Here is a 21,769-nt window from a genome sequence, read left to right on the forward strand (position 1 = left end):
TTATAGTAAAAATAGTAATGGGGAAAAGTCAGTGGAATTGTGTATACATTCCACAAATTGAAATTTAAACTCAGAATAGCACTCAATAAATGTAAAGAGTAAAAACTGATGGTAGCACAGATGAGGAGTTAGACAAAGCGGTCTGTGTGTTTACTTCCAGATGCATGGACAATTGGTTTTTAGAATAAAAAGTTTTACATAATACAGGGTGTCACAAGGGTCACCCATAAAGTCGCCATACGTAGGGAACATGGGAAATTGTAGCTAAACGTACTTTTTACAAAATTTTTACAAAATATTCTCTACTCATTGGCAGCTTCTTTGTAGAATCTTTATAATTAATATTTTGTAAATAAAAGTATATTTAGCTACAAATTCCCATTTTCTGTATGTATGGTAACTTTATGGGTGACCTCTGGGACACCTTGTATGTTTCTGTTTTGGGGAATTAGAAGTATACTTGAGGCTTATTGATACAGGATAAAAATAAAATCATTTTAACTTACATGTGTTGATATATCACACATATATTTTCTTCAATTCTTCTTGATAACAAATAGAAAACATCATAAAATATTGATTCAAATCTGTCTATTTTTTTTAAAAAAGCTTGGATAGGCCTCTTCTCTCTCCTCCCGCCAGGAGAGGGAAGGGAAGTCAGACGAATTTAGAAATTGGAATCCTTGTTTTTGAATTGTAGACCCTCTCTTATCCTCTGCTTGATTTATCAGGGTCATAGAATGGCATAAAAATAAATCTTAATAGTCTTTCTAGCAATATCTACAAGGAACCTAAGAGTCTGACTTATTTAGTAGCATTCTAGTGTGAGATAGTACCTATAGCCTTCAGTAGAACTAACGCTATGTTGGAGACTATTCCACCTAACTTCTTCCCCCACTTTAAGGCCACTACTGAGCATATTTTTCCTATGGAAGCATATGTAGAAAGAAGCTTTCTAAAATCAGGTTCACACGCACCTTGCACTTCATCTGCCTCAGCTTCCATGGGTATTTTCAGTAGTTTTCATAAGGGGCACTTTGAAATGTGTCACAATGACCTGCAGGCCTGGGGAGGTCCAGGAAGCTAAACAGCATGGACCGTCTGGCACGGTAAACGATTGTCCTGCCCAGAATGGCAGAAGCGTTCCTGTCTCCCTTCTTTCTTTACGCCAGTGCAGGCTCCTCTGCTTCCCAGACTGCCAGCTCAGCTTGCTGTTTGCCACTTGTAAGTGGTGGAGAAGTGATCTTTCTGTTGCTTTTCCTATTGGCTCCTTAGTTCCTGGTTTTCTGCGTTACTGGCATATAGGCAGCTAACAGCTTGGACATGATACTCCTCAGATGGCTGTAGTCCGGACAGAGCAGAAGGTGTCTGAGACATGTGACAATGACGTGAACTGCCTTTTCATTCCAGTTCTGTAATTTCTAGAGGTGAATGAGCTCTTCTAGGTGACTTTCTCCAGCTAGGAGATGATCCCCTTTTACTTTTTCATGGGCTGATCTTTGTCCTTCAGAAGGAAGATTTAAATTCATTTGAGGATGAGAGGCAGTAGAGATCACTTTCAGTTTCTTCACTACTGGCATGCTATCAGCAGTACTCTGCTTTTGGAGAAGTAACGTATGTTTCTTTCTCCCAGTTTACGCAGGCAGACTTGATAAGCACTGTCCTGCTGATGTCATACTCACACAGAGTGCTGCTTTCTACGAGGGCTCTCGTGTCTTTTCACTTGTTTATTGATTAAGAAAGGGTCACGTAGCATGGAAACTTTTTTTGATCCCTTCCAAGTTTAATGTGTATTGTTAATTTTTTTCCATGACATTTACCATTTTCAAACGTACTGTGACTTAATGCTGACAACTACTACTGCCTAAAAGAGATGGAGTGGGGTGGTGCATAGAAGTTCATGCTGTAATCCCATCACTTTGGTAAGGATTGCTTGCTCTTAGGAACTCAAAACCAGCCTCAGCAACATAGCGAGACCATTGTCTCTACAAAAATAAAACTTAGCTGGGCATGGTGGCATGCATCTATAGTCCTGGCTATTCCAGAGGCTGAGGCATGTAGATTGCCTGAGCCCAGGAGCGTAAGGTACAGTGAACTATCATGACACCATCACACTCTAGCTCAGGCAACGGAGTAAAACTCTGTCTAAAAAAAAACTACTACAAGTGAATGGGACTGACTTGCAAATATGAGAATTATGTAGGTCGTTGTCTATTAGGGATGAGTAGAAAGAAAGAGTTAAGTAAGCTAGCCACTTTCATCTTTTCTAAGGCTGTTTTGTGGTACTATAAGTGATTAGGTAAGCCTCATTCTTACCAGATACATTCCTTCCTTTATAACCTGGATGTAGAAGAAAAAATGACTAAATGGAATTTTAAAAAAAGTTTCATAGCAAAAGAAAGCAACTGTTATTGATAACCTGGGAGAAATAATTTGTAAGTCATTAACAGACTATCTACAAGGGAGAAAAAAGATAGATAAATGGCTCTTAAGCATATGAAAAGGTATTCAGAATTTATCCATAATAAGAAAAATACAGATTAAAATTACACTAAGAAACTGTTTATCACCTATTAACAAAAATTTAAAAACTTGAAAATATACTGTGTTGGCAAAGCTGTTGAACAAACAAGCCTTCTCATACACTGCTCATGGTGAAATCCTTAAGAAGGGGTTTGACCGCAGCTGACCTAGTTTGTGCACATTTACCTTTTTAGCAAGCAGCCCTACTGCTAAGAATTTATCTCAAGATGTACATCCAGACCTATGATTAAAATGTATGCATTGGAAATAGCCAACTGCCTCTCCATAGGAGATGAGCTGAGTATATTTAGGAACAGCTGCGTAATAAAATAATCTGTGCAGCCATAAAAGAAAGCAAGGAAAATGGCTCTCTGAAGTGACACGGAGTGCTGTCTAGGACACAGTAAGTAAAAAACGCAAGTGTAAACAGTGTGCATAGTCTGCTTGTGTAGAAAGGGGCAGCCTGTGTGTCCTAAAGCATGATGCTGGCGTCGCTGTCGGAGACACAAACTATCATTCTGTAGTAATAGTCAAAGAAAGCGTGGAGTGTGGGTAAGAAGGGAAAGCTCGAGTGTCGAGAATAATGCCAAATGATAAAGGCAGAAAGAATGACAGAATTAGAGAATTGGCAATTGGCAACACTTGATGCAATAATTGATTCAAGAAAGAATCATTTATGGATCCTTTGATGCAGTAATTGATTGAATTGATTGCAACACTTGATGCAATAATTGATTCAAGAAAGGATCATTTACCCACATCACTGGGTAAAAGTGTGTTTGAGGATAGGAAATTCAGTCTGACAGTGTCTCCCCCAGGTTACTAACTATACAGGGGGAAAGTACCCTGATGAGAGAGCTCTGAGGAACACCCTTCTAACTAGACCATCAGTTTCATGTTTCCCATAACCAGACCACTAACACGATGCGATGCAGAAACTAGCACAACAGCCCCGTGTGCAGCTTCTGTCAAAAATGTTTACCCTGAATCTGATCCTCAGAAAACAGACAAACCGGAAGGTAGGGCATTTTCACAGCAGCTGACCCGGATTCTTCCAGAATAGAAACGTACTGTAAGACCAAAAACAGAGGCTAGGAGGACTGCCAGATTAGAGGAGCCTGACAGGAACGACGGTGCCGGAGGAGACTGGACTGGACCCGGATTGTGGAAATGAAGACAGCTGTCCGGGTATTTGGGGAACAACAGGGGAGTGTTGAATAGGAACTGCATTGCAAGTGATTTTATTGAATCACTTCTTGCCTGTGAAAAAAAGTACTATTAGTAACATTTCCAACCACTTCCTGGCTTTTGTATTGAAAAGTTCACATAAAATATTTTATGCGTGATTTAATTTTTAACTACATAGAATGAAGTTTTCTAAAGTAGAGCTATCCAAAAGAAATGTGACCCACATATGTAAGTTTAAATTTTCTAGTATCCACATTTTAAAAAGTAAAAAGAAATAAGTTCAAATAAATTTAATTAAATTCAAAATTTAATTAAAATTTTTTTTTAGGCCAATATATCAAAAATGTTATTTTGGCCGGGCGTGGTGGCTCACGCCTGTAGTCCCAACCCTGTGGGAGGCCGAGGCAGGTGGATTTCCTGAGCTCGGAGTTTGGAGACCAGTATGAGCAGGAGTGAGCCAGAGTGAAACCCTGTCTCTAACAAAAAAAAAAAAAAAAGCCGGGCGTTGTGGCAGGCACCTGTCATCCCAGCTACTTGGGAGGCAAAGGGAAGAGAATTGCTAAAGGAAGAACAGAAAAAATAAATAAATAAATAAGAAAAAAAAAAACAAACTTCAAACTAAGAAGAATGAAAGCCAGCTGAAATTGAAAGCAAAAATAAAAAATTAAAAAAAAATTATTTCGACATATAATGAATACTAAAAATAATGAGATATTTTACATTTCTTTAATATTCAGTCTTTGAAATTCAGTTCGTATTTTACTTGTATCTATTATGAAATAAATTGAATTGTCCTCTCAATTTATAGAACAGATTTCCAGCAGAAATACTTCAGCTCTATATAGATTTTAGAAAAATTTTGATTGAAAAAGTAGTCACGTAGCTGGGTATTGTGGCTCCTGCCTATAGTCCTAGTGCTTTGGCACTTTGGGGAGGCCTAGGTGGAGGAAGGCTTGAAGCCAGGAATTACAGACCAACCTGAGTAATAAGTAACACAGTAATAAGACCCCAGCTCTATTAAAAAGTAAATTAGCCATGTGTTGTGGTGCGCACATGTAGTCCCACTGTTTGGGAGGCTGAGGTAGGAGGATTGCTTGAGCCTGGAAGGTCAAGGTTGCAGTGAGCTACATTAGTGCCACTACATACCTGCCTGAGTGACAGAGTAAGACCCTCTCTCAAATAAAAAGTCATGGGTCCAAATTCTTACAAACATGCTTAAAAGTTACTCAATGACTGAATCAAGTATCAGTTTTTGAATTTAAATAAAATAAACTGAATTTCCTTCATGGGAAGAGTTACAATTCAAGTGCTCAGTAGTCACATGTGACTAGTGGCTGTCATACTGGATAGCAGAGTCTAAAGTCCATGCGAGCCACTTAAGTAAGGCAACACCATTTATAAATTTGTGTCATTTTACATAATTGTGTTTATTCAAGGGATCTGTAGAGAAAGGCTGTGCAGGATGCTGGAAGAGTGGTGAGGCTGAGTTTGTAAAACCCAGGGGACCCTGCGAAGTGGATCCAAGATCAGGAGTGCAGAACGGTCAGGCAGAGCTGTCAGGTGTTGGCATCTTTGGCTCTTCTGTTTCTTTGTACTGGGACACGTTGCAGAAGAGGCAGATCTTGTTTGTTAGGGTCCTAAGTAAGCCAGTTGCTGGATGTGGGCCTAGAGTCCAAGAAGATAGCCCCTTTGTTCAGGGCTCCTGTTACACATGAGACCCGGGAATGCGAGTGGTCACAGGTGGTCTAATCCCCTCAGTGACAAGCTCATGATGATGGGGCATGTTCATTTAATAGACTCAGAAAAGCAAAGACATGGAATGGAACAAGATACAGGTAAACGTAATTATCTTTAATATTTTACAGTAATGAGCTTTGTTGCTATCTCTTCAGTCATCGCATTGAGTCTTTTCAAGTAGTACAAAAGTTTTACACTACACAGGATACTGGAATTCTGAAAAGGGAGGGAAGAAGCTGAGTGTGGTGGTCTGCACCTGTAGGCCCAGCTATTTGGGAAGCTGAGGCAGGCAGAGAATCTCTCCACTCTTAGTCTGTATCACCTACATTGAATGTATTTTCTGTGTTGCTTGCTGCTGACTCCTCTGTAAATGATTTATAGCTGAAGCTTTACTTTTAGTATAAAACTTAATTTTATTAAACAAAAGAAATTTTTTTTGTTTAGAGCCTGTGTGGTGCCCATACCTCCTTGTTCCAAGGGCCTCCCTGGCCTTGAAAGCCTTCTTACTACACCAGCCTTGGAGTGGACAGTATTCTTTGGACATTTCTCATGTGTAAGTTTTTCCATTTTTGTTTTTCTTTCATAATTTACTGGGAGTTGAAAAACACCTATGAAACCCATGAAAGTCAGCATGGCCTATACGCCAGGGTTTAAAGGGAATGGACCTTAAAACCAAGCCAACTGAAGGCAGAGTCACAGAAAGGCCCTCCAGTCTGCTCTGGTCTCCATCCCTCTGGGGCCTTTGTGGGGATGCAAGTCAGCTTAGAGCTGTGAGAGCCTGTGTCGCCCTCAGGTGGCTGTGTGGTCATCTTATGATCTGACTATGGACTTGTGAGGAAAAGGATGCATGGGAAGATGGTCGATGGAGACCTAGGGGAATTTGGGGCCAGGCTAATTCTTTTTAAAAGCAGCATCAGTGGGCCTGCTTCAGGGGTATGTTATGGTCTGTAAATCTTAATGTTTGCCCAAAAAAGTTCACAGAAATATCATTAGTGGCTATTAAATCCACAAAAGATTATAGAACTTCTGCCATGTAGAATGCACAGGTGAACGTGGGTTGGGGGATTTAAAAACAGTGCCATGAGGGGTCTGTTCTCCAAGAACTGTCTCCTGGGAGCAGCAAATCTTCATCTGCAGAGCAGAATGAATAGCTTCCTTTAGTTGTTGCTAGGTACTTTATTAAAAGGAATCTTAACCTGATACTTTTCAGAGCCTGCTAATAAATTATCTGGTTTCTTAAAGCCAAAGAGGCTTTCTGTAGTTATTTCCTTGTCTTTGACTCAATAAGATAAAAGCAGACACTAAGGATGATTGGAGGGGCCCTAGGTAGACTTGTTCTTTTAGTCTACGGCTAGGTTTCAAACCAAGACAAAAAGGTTATTTCTGTTTTGTTTAGTTTAGTTTTGTTTTTTCATGATAAAAGCAATTCTTTATTCTTTTTTTCTTTCTTTTTTTTTATTGTTAAATCATAGCTGTGTACATTAGTGCAAGCAAGGGGTACAATGTGCTGGTTTCATATACAGTCCGAAATATTCTCATCAAACTGTTCAATGTAGCCTTCATGGCATTTTCTTAGTTATTGTATGTAGACATTTGTATTCTGCATTTAGTAAGTTTCGCCTGAACCCATTCTAAGATGCACCATAGGTGTGGCCCCACCCCTTACCCTCCCTCCACTCTAACCTCCCCCCCCCCATGGCCCTTTCCTCATAGTCTTGTGCTATAGTTGGGTTATAGCCTTCATGTGAAAGCTATAATTTATTCCTGAGATATTTTGCTAAGAAGAATATGTTCCAGCTCCATTCATGTAAACATGAAAGAGGTAAAGTCTCCATCTTTCTTTAAGGCTGCATAATATTCCATGGTATGTATACATGTACCACAATTTGCTAGTCCATTCGTGGGTCGATGGGCACTTGGGCTTCTTCCATGACTTAGCAATTATGAATTGGGCTGCAATAAACATTCTGGTACAGATGTCTTTGTTATATTGTGATTTTTGGTCTTCTGGGTATAAACCTAGTAAAGAAATTATAGGATCGAATGGCAGGTCTGTTTTTAGGTCTCTAAGTATTCTCCAACATCCTTCCAGAAGGAACGTATTAGTGGGCATTTCCACCAGCAGTGTAGAAGTGTTCCCTTTTCTCCACATCCATGCCAACATCTCTGGTTTTGGGATTTTGTTATGTGGGCTACTCTTACTGGGGTAGTTTTGATTTGCATTTCTCTGATGATTAAGGATGATGAGCTTTTTTTCATGTGTTTGTAGATCGTGCATCTGTCTTCTTCAGAGAAGTTTCTCTTCAAGTCCCTTGCCCACCCTGAGATGGGATCATGTGTTCTTTTCTTGCTAATACGTTTGCGTTGTCTGTGGATTCTGGTTATTAGACCTTTATCGGAGGTATAATCTGCAAATATTTTCTCCCATTCTGAGGGCTGTCTGCTTGCTTTACTTACTATGTTCTTGGCTGTGCAGAAGCTTTTTAGTTTGATCAGGTCCCAGTAGTGTATTTTTGATACTACTTTGATTGCCTGGGGAGTCCTCCTCATAAAATATTCACCCAGGCTGATTCCTTCAAGAGTTTTCCCTTCACTTTCTTCAAGTATTTTTATAGTTTCATGTCTTAAGTTTAAATCTTTTATCCAGTGAGAGTCTATCTTAGTTAATGGTGAAAGGTGTGGGTCCAGTTTCAGTCTTCTACAGGTCGCCAGCCGGTTCACCCAGCACCATTTGTTAAATAGGGAATCTTTTCCCCACTGAATGTTTTTAATTGGCTTGTCAAAGATCAAATAACGGTAAGTAGCTGGATCCATCTCTTGGTTCTCTATTCTGTTCCAGACATCTACTTCTCTGTTTTTGTGCCAGTACCATGCTGTTTTGATCACTATGGATTTATAGTACAGTCTCAGGTCTGGTAGCATGATTCCTCCTGCTTTGTTTTTATTGCTCAGTAATGTTTTAGCTATTCGAGGTTTTTTCTGATTCCATATAAAATGAAGTATTATTTTTTCAAGATCTTTAAAATATGACAATGGAGCTTTAATAGGAATTGCATTAAAATTATATATTGCTTTGGGTAGTATAGACATTTTAACAATGTTGATTCTTCCCAGCCATGAGCATGGTATGTTTTTCCATTTGTTAACATCTTCAGCTATTTTTTTTCTTAAAGTTTCATAGTTCTCTTTGTAGAGATCTTTCACGTCCTTTGTTAGGTATACTCCCAAATATTTCATCTTCTTTGGCACTACTGTGAAAGGAATAGAGTCCTTGACTGTTCTTTTGGCTTGGTTATTGTTGGTATATATAAAGGCTGCAGATTTATGGGTGTTGATTTGTAGCCTGAGACATTGCTATATTCCTTGATTACTTCTAAAAGTTTTGTAGTAGAATCCCTAGTGTTTTCCTCTTTGAGAGTTTGGGAGCGTTCAAAAGCTTTGTCTTCAATGTCAGAAATCCTTTCTGCTGCTTGCTCCATTCTGTTACTGAGGGATTCTACTGTTTCTCAGATCTTTGAGGGCTGCAACTTCTTGTCTCAATGTGTCAAAATCTTTGGTCATTTGTTCTTTGAATTGGTTGAATTCTTGAGATATCTTTTGGGTTACTGCTTGGAATTCTAATTCAATCTTGCTATCTAGATTCTGAAGATCTAATCTGCTATCTAGATTCTGAATTCGATTTCTGACTTCTCAGCTATTTGTTTGTGCAAGGTCTTGTGCTGTGTCTGCCCCATGGATCCTTGGGGGAGTTGATCTACTCTGATTATTCATATTGCCAGAGTGTTTCTGTTGATTTCACCTCATGATTGTTTTTCACTGTTGCCTCTGGCCATCCTCAGAGTTGGGGAGGAGTCTCTCCAAGATTAGACTCTAGCGGGATCACTCTATTGTTGCTGGATCTTTGTAGGGAGTGACCCTGTGTAGTTCCTCTGGGGCTGCCCCAGCCAGGGAGTTCTGGTTGTGGAAGCAGCTCCGGAGTGTGACACACTCAGATCCAGCAACAGGGTGGGAGGTGATGCGCACAGTTCTGGGAGTGCCTGGTGCCCAGTGACTTTGGCACAGAGAGCCCAAGGCTCTAGCAGTATCTGGCCAGGAGAAGGGCTCTGTGCAGAGGCAGGGAGGGCTCCGGAGGGCACACAGTTACCAGATTCCCTGGCCAGACCAGCTGGTGCGGAGGGAGGGTACAGGAGGGAGGACACAGGGTTGTGCGGCTCCCACAGTTCCTGGTCAGGGCATGCAGAGGCCTGGCAGGCGAGGGTCACGGGTCGAGGGTCGTGGCGCATCTCTTAGGGAGGTCTGGGCAGTGCCAAGCCCAGGAGTTTGAGGTTGCTATGAGCTGTAACGCCACGGCACTCTACCCAGGGCAACAGCCTGAGGCTGCAGTGTGCCAAAACCGGTTTCACTCTGCCCCTGAGGGTTAAGGCTACAAGGCAGCTTAGTCCCTGCCTTTAGGCTTCTCAGTCACTAGGTTACTAGCTCCTGCCCTATCCTTGCTCTGTGACCCTGAGGGCGGAGCTTGCCGGGGCAGTTCTCTCACAGTGGCTACCTGCGGCCCACAGCGGAACACTATTAGCTCTGTCAGGCTCAGCAGCTCAGTCTGGGGCCCTAGACAATGCCCAAAGTTCTCCGCACTCCTGCTCAAGCTCTCCCCAAGGCAGTTAAACTGAGTGCCAAGTCCAAAAACACTGAAACAGTTCACAGGTAAGGTCTTTCCGGTTTGCAGTCTCACTGCTGCTTGTACTTATGGCTTCTGGTGGGATTAGGTCGATCGAACACATGCAACCACTTGCCAGTTTTCCACTGGTTTTGTCCTTCTTTTGGGGTCCAGAAGTCCCTTGCTGAGTCCCTGTATTCTCAATGGGATCGATTATAGGCAGATCCCACCAGCCAGAGATGCCTGGAGTCTTATCTCCCCAGACTCACTGTGCCCTGTTGCAGGGAAGTTGTTACTCGGACGCCATCTTGGATTGTTCTCCTGTTTCTGTTTTAACACAACATTTTTTCTGTTGAAGATACTAATGGGTTTAAGTGAAGAAATAAACTAAAAATTCAATATCTTTTCTGTACAGTGATTATCCAGAAAATGAAGAAATAAAGAATCTCCTTCAAGAGCAGTTGCATTCATTGTCTAAGTACGTTCTCTTTGTTTTATTAGTAGATAAGAATATGAGAAAGAAAAATATAATAAATTGTTCTTTTAAAAATTAAAATGTAATAAGTTATGTTTTAGAAAACTTTAGTGGCCCAAGAAGAGATCATTCTGTTTACAGAGGTTTGTGTCCATTTAGAATCTTTGCTTTGTAGGAAAAGTGCTTAGTCCTAGTGGCAGCACATGTGTTTTCACCACATCCTTAGCTGTCACCTGCTCTGGTCTTACATCAGGGCAGGACTGAACACGTAGTGTGAGCATCCTTGTAGCCTTGTAGACACCTCCGCTACAAATCCCCCACAGAGCCGTAGGCTGAGAACACACTGAGGCCAATGCTCCCATGTCTGTTCCTGCCTCTAAAATTGTTACCAGCCTCCAAGGCTGAGGCTTTTCTACGTTCTTAGTGTCATCTGGAGAAAAAGAATTTTAAGTTGCATTTTGTAAGCCAAGCAGATAACAGCTTGTATTGAAAGTAAAATACTTTGAATACTTTCTCTTAGAACAGAGAGAGTGGGGGCCAGCTTGAAGGAGAGCAGCTGTGTAAGGAGGAGGTGGGTTTTGGTCTTTTGGAGTCTTACTAATTGAGGGAGAAATAGTCAAGGCAAAGGGGTTGGCTGTTACTAATAATTTGGGTAGTAATTCCTAGAATTGAGTTCCCTCATATTTTTACTTTATAGTTTTGTCTCAGAACTGTCATGGTATTTGAAGGGTAGAGAAATTTTAAAACCACAGTGTAAATGATGTTATAAGAAGCTAAAGCTCTTGGAATCTGACAAGCCAGTTGAAGCTGGTTCTTGCCTTTGGTTATCAGCCCCCCTAGTTAGCTTCTGCCTGAGGGTGGTTTACCTTACTTAACACCTGCCCACAGGCTTCAGGCTCCTGCATGGGGTCTCAGCACCGTCTCCTAGTTCCTATTCTAACAAAATGGGTTCTCTGCTTGAGGTGCTGGGTGTATACAGTGTGCCTAGGAAATCAATATGCTCCCTTTTAGAAGGATGGGTGGGGAATAATAATGCGAAGGAAGGAGAAAAACAGGGTTTACAAGGAGATCTCCGTAAAACAACACATTTTTGTAATCTAGAATTGGCCACATATATTATTTAACAAAGTGTAATAGAACGTTTTATTGATAGCAAATTCAAAATAATTATTTTCTCTGTCTAAAGATGAACATTTATGTTTAAATGGGAAACTAAGGACTTAAAGAATATCTTTCCTAATATATGAATATTTGATGTTTGACTATTTTAGAAATAGTCATTTGTAAAAACACTAGCCATTCTTCCTTAAATATTTCATTTTTGGAATGGTTTCAGAATAACTTCTAAATGCTGTATTCTCCAAAGTATACAGTGTTCCTCTTAATTAGCAGAATGATTTTATCAACAATGGCATTCTTGTTGGAATAGTTGAGCAACTGTTTATTTAAAAAATGAAGTGTGGGTTGAACTGCCGCAAACCTGGAAACCAGACTCGCCCCTCAGTCTGTGTGGTGGCTGATGGGCCCCTCTCCAAGCAGAGGTACACTCTTAACCCCTTAAACTTCCCTATTTTCAGGGTAATGGCAAAGAACTTTTATATTTTAAACATGTTCTTGGACTCAAATTTTTCATGTCAAGAGTATATTGATTTCTTTCTCTACTTTATTGCTTGATTCAAAACTTTTGTCTTAATATTTCTCTGAATTCCTATCTACAGTGACATAAAGAAACTCTTGCTTGACCCAGAATTCACTCTCCTGCAGAGATGCCTGCTTGTTTCAAGGTGAGATTGTTTAAAGTATTCAGTGTAAGAGACAGAATTTCAAGTAAAATTAAGTAAAAATTTCTCTTAAGAGTTTTTAGTTATAGTTTCTTACATGTTAGAGGAATATGTCAGGTCATCCTTTAGATTTGACTTAAAATAATTTTAAGAGTAGTAATACAGATAGGGAAAAAATAAGATTACATTTTAAGTGTGAGATCTAGGCCTTCTGATTAAAATGGCTCCCTTCCACAAACAACTTTATAAAATATGTTTTTAAAATACAGATACAAATAGCATGTATATAAATACACAATAAGTTGTATTTAGAAGCAACAAACCTGTACTTCCTCACTGTACAGTAGAGTTGTCACGTACAAAAAGGCCTTTTCCTCTATTCCCCAGAGAATAAATAGCAAATTATTTTCACACCTAATCTAGGAAGTTATCCCAAAAGAACTTCTTCCTCATGTGAAGCTGTGGCGCACACTGAAGGGTGTGATAATAGCTAACCAGGGGGGCACTTGAGAGTTGTTGGGGTCTCCAGGTGGCCTGTGCAGTCCGGCCCCTGTACTGCTGGAGACCTAGGGGCGTGGTGAAGAACTTGCTATTCTCCCCCTCACCTGGAAAGGACAGCACTACGTCCCGGTGATGCAGGCTGCTGTAGGAATTGTCTGCCCAGTCCCGGTGATACAGGCTGCTGTAGGAATTGTCTGCCCAGTCCTCGTGATACAGGCTGCTGTAGGAATTGTCTGCCCAGTCCCGGTGATACAGGCTGCTGTAGGAAGCACTTTCTGCCCAGTCCCGGTGATACAGGCTGCTGTAGGAAGGACTGTCTGCCCAATCCTGGTGATACAGGCTGCTGTAGGAAGCACTGTCTGCCCAGTCCCGGTGATACAGGCTGCTGTAGGAATTGTCTGCCCAGTCCCGGTGATACAGGCTGCTGTAGGAAGCACTGTCTGCCCAGTCCCGGTGATACAGGCTGCTGTAGGAATTGTCTGCCCAGTCCCGGTGATACAGGCTGCTGTAGGAAGGACTGTCTGCCCAGTCCCGGTGATACAAGCTGCTATAGGAATTGTCTGCCAGGTCCCGGTGATACAGGTTGCTGTAGGAAGCACTGTCTGCCCAGTCCCGGTGATACAGGCTGCTGTAGGAATTGTCTGCCCAGTCCCGGTGATACAGGCTGCTGTAGGAAGCACTGTCTGCCCATTCCCGGTGATACAGGCTGCTGTAGGAATTGTCTGCCCAGTCCCGGTGATACAGGCTGCTGTAGGAATTGCCTGCCCAGTCCCGGTGATACAGGCTGCTGTAGGAAGCACTGTCTGCCCAGTCCTGGTGATACAGGCTGCTGTAGGAATTGTCTGCCCAGTCTCGGTGATACAGGCTGCTGTAGGAAGCATTGTCTGCCCAGTCCCGGTGATACAGGCTGCTGTAGGAAGCACTGTCTGCCCAGTCCCGGTGATACAGGCTGCTGTAGGAAGCACTGTCTGCCCAGTCCTGGTGATACAGGCTGCTGTAGGCATTGTCTGCCCAGTCCCGGTGATACAGGCTGCTGTAGGACTCAATGTCTGCCCAGTCCCCGTGATACAGGCTGCTGTAGGAAGCACTGTCTGCCCAGTCCCGGTGATACAGGCTGCTGTAGGAAGCACTGTCTGCCCAGTCCTGGTGATACAGGCTGCTGTAGGAAGCACTGTCTGCCCAGTCCCGGTGATACAGGCTGCTGTAGGAAGCGCTGTCTGCCCAGTCCCGGTGATACAGGCTGCTGTAGGAAGTGCTGTCTGCCCAGTCCCGGTGATTCAGGCTGCTGTAGGAATCACTGTCTGCCCAGTCCCGGTGATACAGGCTGCTGTAGGAATTGTCTGCCCAGTCCTGGTGATACAGGCTGCTGTAGGAAGCAATGTCTGCCCAGTCCTGGTGATACAGGCTGCTGTAGGAATTGTCTGCCCAGTCCTGGTGATACAGGCTGCTGTAGGACGCAATATCTGCCCAGTCCTGGTGATACAGGCTGCTGTGCCCAGTCCCGGTGATACAGGCTGCTGTAGGAATTGTTTGCCCAGTCCCGGTGATACAGGCTGCTGTAGGAAGCACTGTCTGCCCAGTCCCGGTGATACAGGCTGCTTTAGGAATTGTCTGCCCAGTCCCGGTGATACAGGCTGCTGTAGGAATTGTCTGCCCAGTCCCGGTGATACAGGCTGCTGTAGGAAGCACTGTCTGCCCAGTCCCGGTGATACAGGCTGCTTTAGGAATTGTCTGCCCAGTCCCGGTGATACAGGCTGCTGTAGGAATTGTCTGCCCAGTCCCGGTGATACAGGCTGCTGTAGGAAGCACTGTCTGCCCAGTCCCAGTGATACAGGCTGCTGTAGGAAGCACTGTCTGCCCAGTCCCGGTGATACAGGCTGCTGTAGGAAGCACTGTCTGCCCAGGTCTGCCGTGTGAGTGAGCAGTCATGATGTTGGTCTCACCCTTCTCAGGCTTTATGGTGACGAGTCAGAACTGCACTTCTGGACTGTGGCTGCCCACTACCTGCACAGCTTGTCCCAGGAGAAGTCAGCAAGCACGACAGCTACGAAGGAGTCTGCTCCTCGGGACAAACTGAGCAACCCGCTAGATATATGTTATGATATACTTTGTGAAAATGCCTATTTCCAGGTATCGTGCTTCCTATGTTAAAAACCTTGAAAGCTATCATCTGCGTACTGTGTCTTTGTAAGTATCTTACATTTGAGAAGCTTTCAAACTAAGTTAATGTTCACATAATACCCTGTTTTCCCGAAAATAAGACAGTGTCTTATTTTAAGGTGTGCTCCCAAAGATGCGCTAGGTCTTGTTTTCAGGGGATGTCTTATCTTTCCTGTTTAGTAGGTCTTATTTTCGGAGGATGTCTTATTTTCAGGGAAACAGGGTAGCAATAAGCCCCTCGGCATATTTGCACAGGAAAGGTCTGATTTCAAGAGCACATAAACACTCACTAAATGTTTTTAATGGACATTAAAATGTTATTATTAAGCAGTCTTAATTTTTTGTCTTAAATTTTTAAACTTAGGTTCATTTTGATTCCCTCATTTTGTTAATTTTCTCTAGATAACAGATCATTCACTTGGGTTGAATTTACTATTTGAAATGTAAAAAGGCAGCTTCATAATTTTTTTTTTATTAAATCATAGCTGTGTACATAGATATGATCGTGGGGCATCATACACTAGCTTCATAGACTGTTTGACATATTTTCATCACAATGGTTAACATAGCCTTCCTGGCATTTTGTTAGTTATTGTGCTAAGACATTTACATTACACATTTACAAGGGTATATGTGAAACTTAGCAGCTTCATAATTTTATTTTATAATTTACCTTTTCCTATACCTCTGCAGAACAGCAGAATACATCAGTGCACATAGTTTTTTTATCCAGCTTTACTCACATGCCAGTTTCTGTAAGCAGGCAGATAAGCACACAGACGTTGATACATTTTAATATATTTTTCTTTTCAGATTCTTAGATTTCTCTAAAGTTGATTATCTAGTAACCTCAGAAGTCAGAAGTAGGGTTTATTTAAATGCCTTTATTAAGTATGGTAATATTTAAATAATTCGAGAGTCTTATAATCCAGGCTTAATTTTCCTTTTTATCCTATTCTAGAAATTTCAACTGGAAAGGGTTAATCTACAGGAAGTAAAACGGTCAACATATGACCATACAAGGAAGTGTACAGACCAGCTCCTACTGTTGGGTCAAGTACGTCAGTGTTGATAACTCCGTTTAAACTGTATGAACTTGCTCATCACCATGTCAGTGCTGTGTGGGTGTGTCTCGTATTTCCCTCCCGACTGTATCTCCTTCCACACAGATTTAGGCTTTCTTTTGAAGAAATGCCAATAAATCTCATAAGAGTAAAACATGATGAGCCATTTTGTAGTTTAGGGTTTGATAATATCAGAAGAAGCCTAGCTATTTTTTTTTTTTTATTGACTGATGCAAAGCTAAAATAGGCAGCTACTTGAGCACCTAGACACACCTGCCTCTGATTTTATGTTAAATTTCAAAGAAGTTGTGTTGTACTTTTGTTCAGTTTTTATATATAAACAAAATATTCAAGAGCATTATTTAAAAATGAACATCTTCTTTTACTGTTCTACAGTATGAACTTTAAAGGGTTATATTCAGGGAAAATGTTCTTATAATTAGAAAAACCGTTTTCTTTTATCAGACAGACAGAGCTGTGCAGTTGCTACTGGAAACAAGTGCAGACAACCAGCACTATTACTGTGATTCACTGAAAGCCTGTCTGGTCACTACTGTCACCTCATCAGGCCCCTCTCAGAGCACTATCAAGTTGGTGGCAACTAATATGATTGCCAACGGCAAGTTGGCAGGTAAGGCAGTGCACTTTGAGGGGGATATATATGTCAGTACTCTGGGAAAATCAAGGAACTATTTGATTATTAGAGATACTTCTTTCTTTTTTATATATGCTGAAAAAAAATGGAAAAATTATTGTTAGCTGTTGAAAAGACCATAATTGTCTAAACCAGAATACTTCTAGGAATGAAAGGGGCACTATTATAATCGCCAGGTCAGCTGGGTATGGTCAGTAGTCCTAGCACTTTGGGTGGCCGAGGCAAGAGCGTTGCTTAAGGCTAGGAGTTTGTGACCAGCCTGGGCAACATAGCAAGACCCCATCTCTATAAAAAAAAAAAATGTAAAAAGAAAAAAAAAAATCTTAGACACAGTGGCAGACATTGGTAGTCCCAGCTACTGGGGAAGCTGAAGTAGGAGAATCACTTGAGCCCAGGGGAGCAAGGTCACAGTGAGCTATGATTGCAGTGCTGCACTCTAGTCTGGGCAACAGAGTGACATGTTTTTAACACTAAGAAAAAAAAAAATTTGTCAAGACGATAGGCATAAGTTGGACAGTCTAGCCAAACTATAGCAGGAAGGCCTGTGAGATAAGCTTTACTGTTTATTCTTTGGACTGTATTGTGACAGCAGAGAACTCCTAATAGTCAAGTCAAGAATGTCTCTAACAGGTATAAAAGACATAAGACTAGGTGAAGTCAAATAGTGATTTTTACTTTTCAATGACTTGTCAAAGAGCTGCGGCATCACTGTGGGGGGCTGTTCTTTTGTCTTCTAGAGGGCGTCCAGTTGCTCTGCCTCATAGATAAAGCTGCAGATGCCTGCCGCTACCTGCAGACGTATGGCGAGTGGAATCGAGCAGCGTGGCTTGCGAAAGTAGGTGATCCCACAGGTGCCTTCAACTTTGGGATAGAAAGCTCAGTCTTGAACTTCTGGCTCTTAGAAGAATTCTTTCACCTGCTTTGCAAAATTCTTTTGCAACTCTCATCCTATTTCTATACTTTAAGAGTGTAAATTGCATTTCTTATTGAAAAATGGAGCTTACATTGGTAGCAGCCTCTTCTTCCTGCTGGGGTCTGAGTTCAGACTCCAGCCCAAAGGTGTTGCTGGGCCCCTAGGTCCTATATGCAGGTCCAGGTCATTGTCACTGCCATTTGTGTTTTCAGGGCAGGGTATTAGTCAAGCAAAGCCCAGTGTTTGTTTCATGGGAACAGATCTCACTTTGACTCAATGATTTTTTTTTTTTGGTAGATTGCAGAACGTTTTTGTTTTTAACATAAGCATCTTTTTCAGGTCCGTTTAAATTCTGACGAGTGCACTGATGTTTTAAAGCGATGGGTTGACCATCTTTGTTCTCCACAAGTCAATCAGAAGTCAAAGGCCCTCCTGGTCCTTCTCTCTCTGGGATGCTTTTACAGCGTGGCAGAGACGCTTCACAGGTACCCAGAGCGCCCCCTGTGCTGCTCAGGTTGCCAGGGACTTACTGCTTCACACTTTGCTGGAGCTCCGGTGGGTGAATGGTGGTACTGGACGTGCAGAGTAGGAGGGAGTGTTCGTATCCGTTAGTTCTTCATAGAGCTGTGATATTTTCCAAAGGATACACTGGTCAAACCCAACAGGTACCTATTTAAAAAGAATATAATGAAAGAAGTCTTCAGAGATTTGGAGATGATTCAGCTTTGAGTAGAGAAAATGCAAGGAAGCCCAGAGATCGGGAGGAAGGGTAACAAAGTGTGGCGAGGTGGAGATGTCTCCTCTGCCCCTCTGAAAGTCTTGAAGTGAAGAGGGATGTTTCATTTATTTAAAACCAAGGGAGCTCAGTTGAGGCAAATATGGCAAAAGATTATTGGTTAAATCTGGATAGTGGATACATGGGTACTTGTATGTCTGTAGATTTCTATGCCTTGAACTATTTTACAATTTTTTTAAGTTTTTTTTGTTTTTTTTTTTTTCTTTATTGAGATAGAGTCTCACTTTGTCACTCTTGGTAGAGTGCTGTGGCATCATAGCTCACAGCAACCTCAGAGCCCTGGGCTCAAGCAATTTTCTTACCTCAGCCTCCCCAGTAGCTGGGACTACAGGTGCCCGCCACAACACTCAGCTATTTTTAGAGACGGGGCCTTGCTCTAGCTCAGGCTGGCTTCGAACTCATGAGCTCAGGCCATCCACCCACCTCAGCCTCCCAGAGTGCTGGGATTACAGTCATGAGCCACTGCACTTACCCTTTTTTAAAAGTATTTTTAAAAAGCTTAGGTTAGCAACATGAGTATTCATTCACCCTCTTTCTTAAAAAATAAACCAGACTTAGAAAGCTGCTAGTATAATTTTTGAGATACTCAGGTTTCCAGTGGAAATGTGTACAAATTTTTATAGAGAAATACACCCTTAGATGGTTCTACCCACAAACGATGTAAATCAGGAAGCCTAACACTTACTTTGTCCTGCTGAGCAGCATGCGGCACTTTGATAGAGCGGCCTTGTTTGTGGAAGCCTGTCTCAAGTATGGGGCCTTGGAAGTCACCCAAGACACAGATATCCTTTATGAAGTCGGAAGAGGAAGAAAATGGCGCACGTGGGTTAGTGAATTCCTCTTAGTCGTGCTCCCTGGGCAGGAACTGTATTTATTATGTTGTTAAATCTGATTTCCCAAAGCCAGGAAAGGGGGGGAAGTGGGTGGAGAGCGGAACTGGAAAGTAGTGGCTGCGTCACGGGCGTCAGCTCTAAGTTGGAGGGGCAGGAAGGCCAGGTAAAAAGAGGATAAAAGAAGAACTTAGGAATAAGGGTCTGGAACTTTCAAAATGAGGCATTCTGTGGAATAAATTTTATATATTTATCTAGAAAATACTGGAATGACTAAAGAAAGATTCCCACCAGGGTGGCGCCTGTGGCTCAAAGGAGTAGGGCACCGGCCCCATACACCGGAGGTGGTGGTTCATACCCAGCCCCAGCCAAAAACTGCAAAAAAAAAATCCCCACTGTAACTCACAGTGACAGTCTGATAGGGAACAGAGTACAGCTCTCAGAAGAGTTGAGTCTTGTAGGCAAGCTGCTGTGGTTCACTAATCAGCGGGAACATTTTATTTCTTCTAAATGTCACTTGAGTGACGTTTTTTTCTTTGAAAAGAATGAGCTTTAGAATACGGCCCCGGTGCCTTGTGTCCGCAGAGCCTGCCTTTGTTCTCAGTGCAGTCTTTCTTGAATTAATTATGTTTGGTTTCACTTCTGCATGGCAGGTATTTGGTTCTGTGTGTGTGTGTGTGTGTGTGTGTGTACATATATATATATATATATATTCTGTGTGTGTATGTATATATATTTTTTTTTCTTTCAGAAAATTAAAACTAACCTAAATTTTTTTTAAACATTAAATTAAACAGTTCATATACCTGTCACCATTAAAGTGACTGTGGCTTGAAGTACACAGTTTGAATGTCTAAACACAATAGAACAGGGTTGTCTAAGCACCCAGTGTCCAGGCTCCTGCTTTGGGAAATCACTATCTGCTCCCAAAATGCCAACTTCTCAGACTCTGCACCGCAACGAGGGTATGCACCTAAGTTTTCTTCTCTCAGCTTGCTTCTTCCAGTCTTTAGTTGAGTGTAGGTTGTGGGAGGATGTTGGATGGGTCTTCTAGACAGAGCCACTTTGGGCTTAGCTGGTGCAAAGGATGGTAAGTTATAGATTGAGTCAATCTATAACTCCTCCCATGGCCAGGAATCGCCCTTCCCCAGCCAAGCAGTGTCTGCAGTCATCCTGTGCTGTGGCCTCATGGACGCTAGGTCCCTCCCTGCTTGTGGGAGCTTCTGGGAGCTGCTCACAGCTCCCTTTGCTCTTCTTTCCTTTAACTGTGGTTTACAGAAACTCATTGCTGCTATATATGCAGATTATGCCCGAAGTTTGAAGAACCTCAACTTTAAACAAGGAGCACTTCTTTTTGCTTCAAAAGCTGGAGCATCTGGCAAAGATTTATTGAAGGAGCTTGAATCCCCGAAGGAAGAACCGACCAAAGAGTGACAGGTTAATATTGCCATGGAATCCGACCTGGGAGGCAGGTAAAGGGGCTGGTCTGGCTGTGGTCACCATCACAGTCCAGCTGGATGAGGAAGACGGGGTCCTCGGGAGCTGAGTCACCACCTTTCTGACACTAGACGTGCACAGTAGCTGACAAGTGTCTGCAGTAGGAGCAGGTTCTGTGGCCTGCATTGCTTTCAGAGAAAATGTGAATGCTTCAGATTTTCAAAGTATAGAATATTTTATACTTTCAGAGAAAGAGCTCTTTGAGAGTCCTTCGAAATTATCTTAAACTTAATTTTCTTAAACTTAAAATTCAATAGACTAATTGACTAAATTTGAACATGTTTGAGAAACCTACAGTAAATTTGTGAGACCTGTTCTCAAATGTGTGCTATGCCTGTGTTATTATAGTCATTCAGGATACGAACATTTGTTAAAGAGAGATTAGCAAAGCACCTCTTGTTTTCTTACCTTGAAAACGCAGAACTGTTGATTTCTTGGTTTTAGGCAGTTGCTAAATTTTGTAATTTCGGGCTCATAAGCTTATAGAGAAAACTCTAAGCTTTATGTTTAGTTCCAGTAGGTGAGCTCTTTGGTATTTTGAATTTTAACTCCTTCCGTGATGCAGCACAGTAACCTCATTTTTGAAGTCTGTCTTTGTACTTTGTCTGTGTGTTCTTCTAATAGCTGAAATGTGTAAGATGTAACTATTATAAATTATTGTGGAGAATTTAAATGTCTGTAACATACAAAAATGATAAATAAAAGAAAATCTTTCCGCAGGCCTGTTCTCTGTGTTGCCGTGTATGAAGTCAGATGATGTGCTGGCCTTCTGGGGTCATCCGGCTGCCCAGCCCCACAGTCCAGGCTGCTCTTTCTGTGTCCAGAAAAAGCTGCACATGGGAGTTCCGTGGGTGCAGCACGGAGCAGGGCTGACTCCTTCCTGCACGCTGGGCAGATCTGTGTCTGAGTTTCCGAATGTTCCCGTCTTTCCCCTCCTGGGCCTGCAGGGTAACTCATTGCCTAATACCTACCAGGAGGTAGGGTTTTCAGAGAGA

At 42.1% G+C, this 21,769-nt stretch overlaps 1 protein-coding gene across 4 annotated transcripts in view; it reads left to right on the top strand.

Annotated features, from left to right (window-relative positions):
- Window positions 1–21,483, top strand: part of WDR11 (WD repeat domain 11) — a 63,504-nt gene extending 42,021 nt beyond the window's left edge. For 3 of the 4 annotated variants that reach the window (XM_053584297.1, XM_053584299.1, XM_053584301.1), the window contains 10 exons: window positions 5,893–6,001; window positions 10,518–10,580; window positions 12,296–12,361; window positions 14,812–14,989; window positions 15,981–16,076; window positions 16,549–16,714; window positions 17,476–17,573; window positions 17,991–18,136; window positions 19,150–19,229; window positions 20,554–21,483. In XM_053584297.1, the coding sequence (XP_053440272.1) occupies window positions 5,893–6,001; window positions 10,518–10,580; window positions 12,296–12,361; window positions 14,812–14,989; window positions 15,981–16,076; window positions 16,549–16,714; window positions 17,476–17,573; window positions 17,991–18,136; window positions 19,150–19,229; window positions 20,554–20,711 (1,160 nt within the window). In that variant the 3' untranslated portion in view covers window positions 20,712–21,483. The remainder of the gene's footprint in view (window positions 1–5,892; window positions 6,002–10,517; window positions 10,581–12,295; window positions 12,362–14,811; window positions 14,990–15,980; window positions 16,077–16,548; window positions 16,715–17,475; window positions 17,574–17,990; window positions 18,137–19,149; window positions 19,230–20,553) is intronic. The other variant, XM_053584298.1, reaches the window with a different exon arrangement.
- The last annotated feature ends 286 nt before the right edge of the window (window positions 21,484–21,769 follow it).

The sequence above is a fragment of the Nycticebus coucang genome, chromosome 3 (assembly GCF_027406575.1).
Source record: "Nycticebus coucang isolate mNycCou1 chromosome 3, mNycCou1.pri, whole genome shotgun sequence".
NCBI lineage: Eukaryota > Metazoa > Chordata > Mammalia > Primates > Lorisidae > Nycticebus > Nycticebus coucang.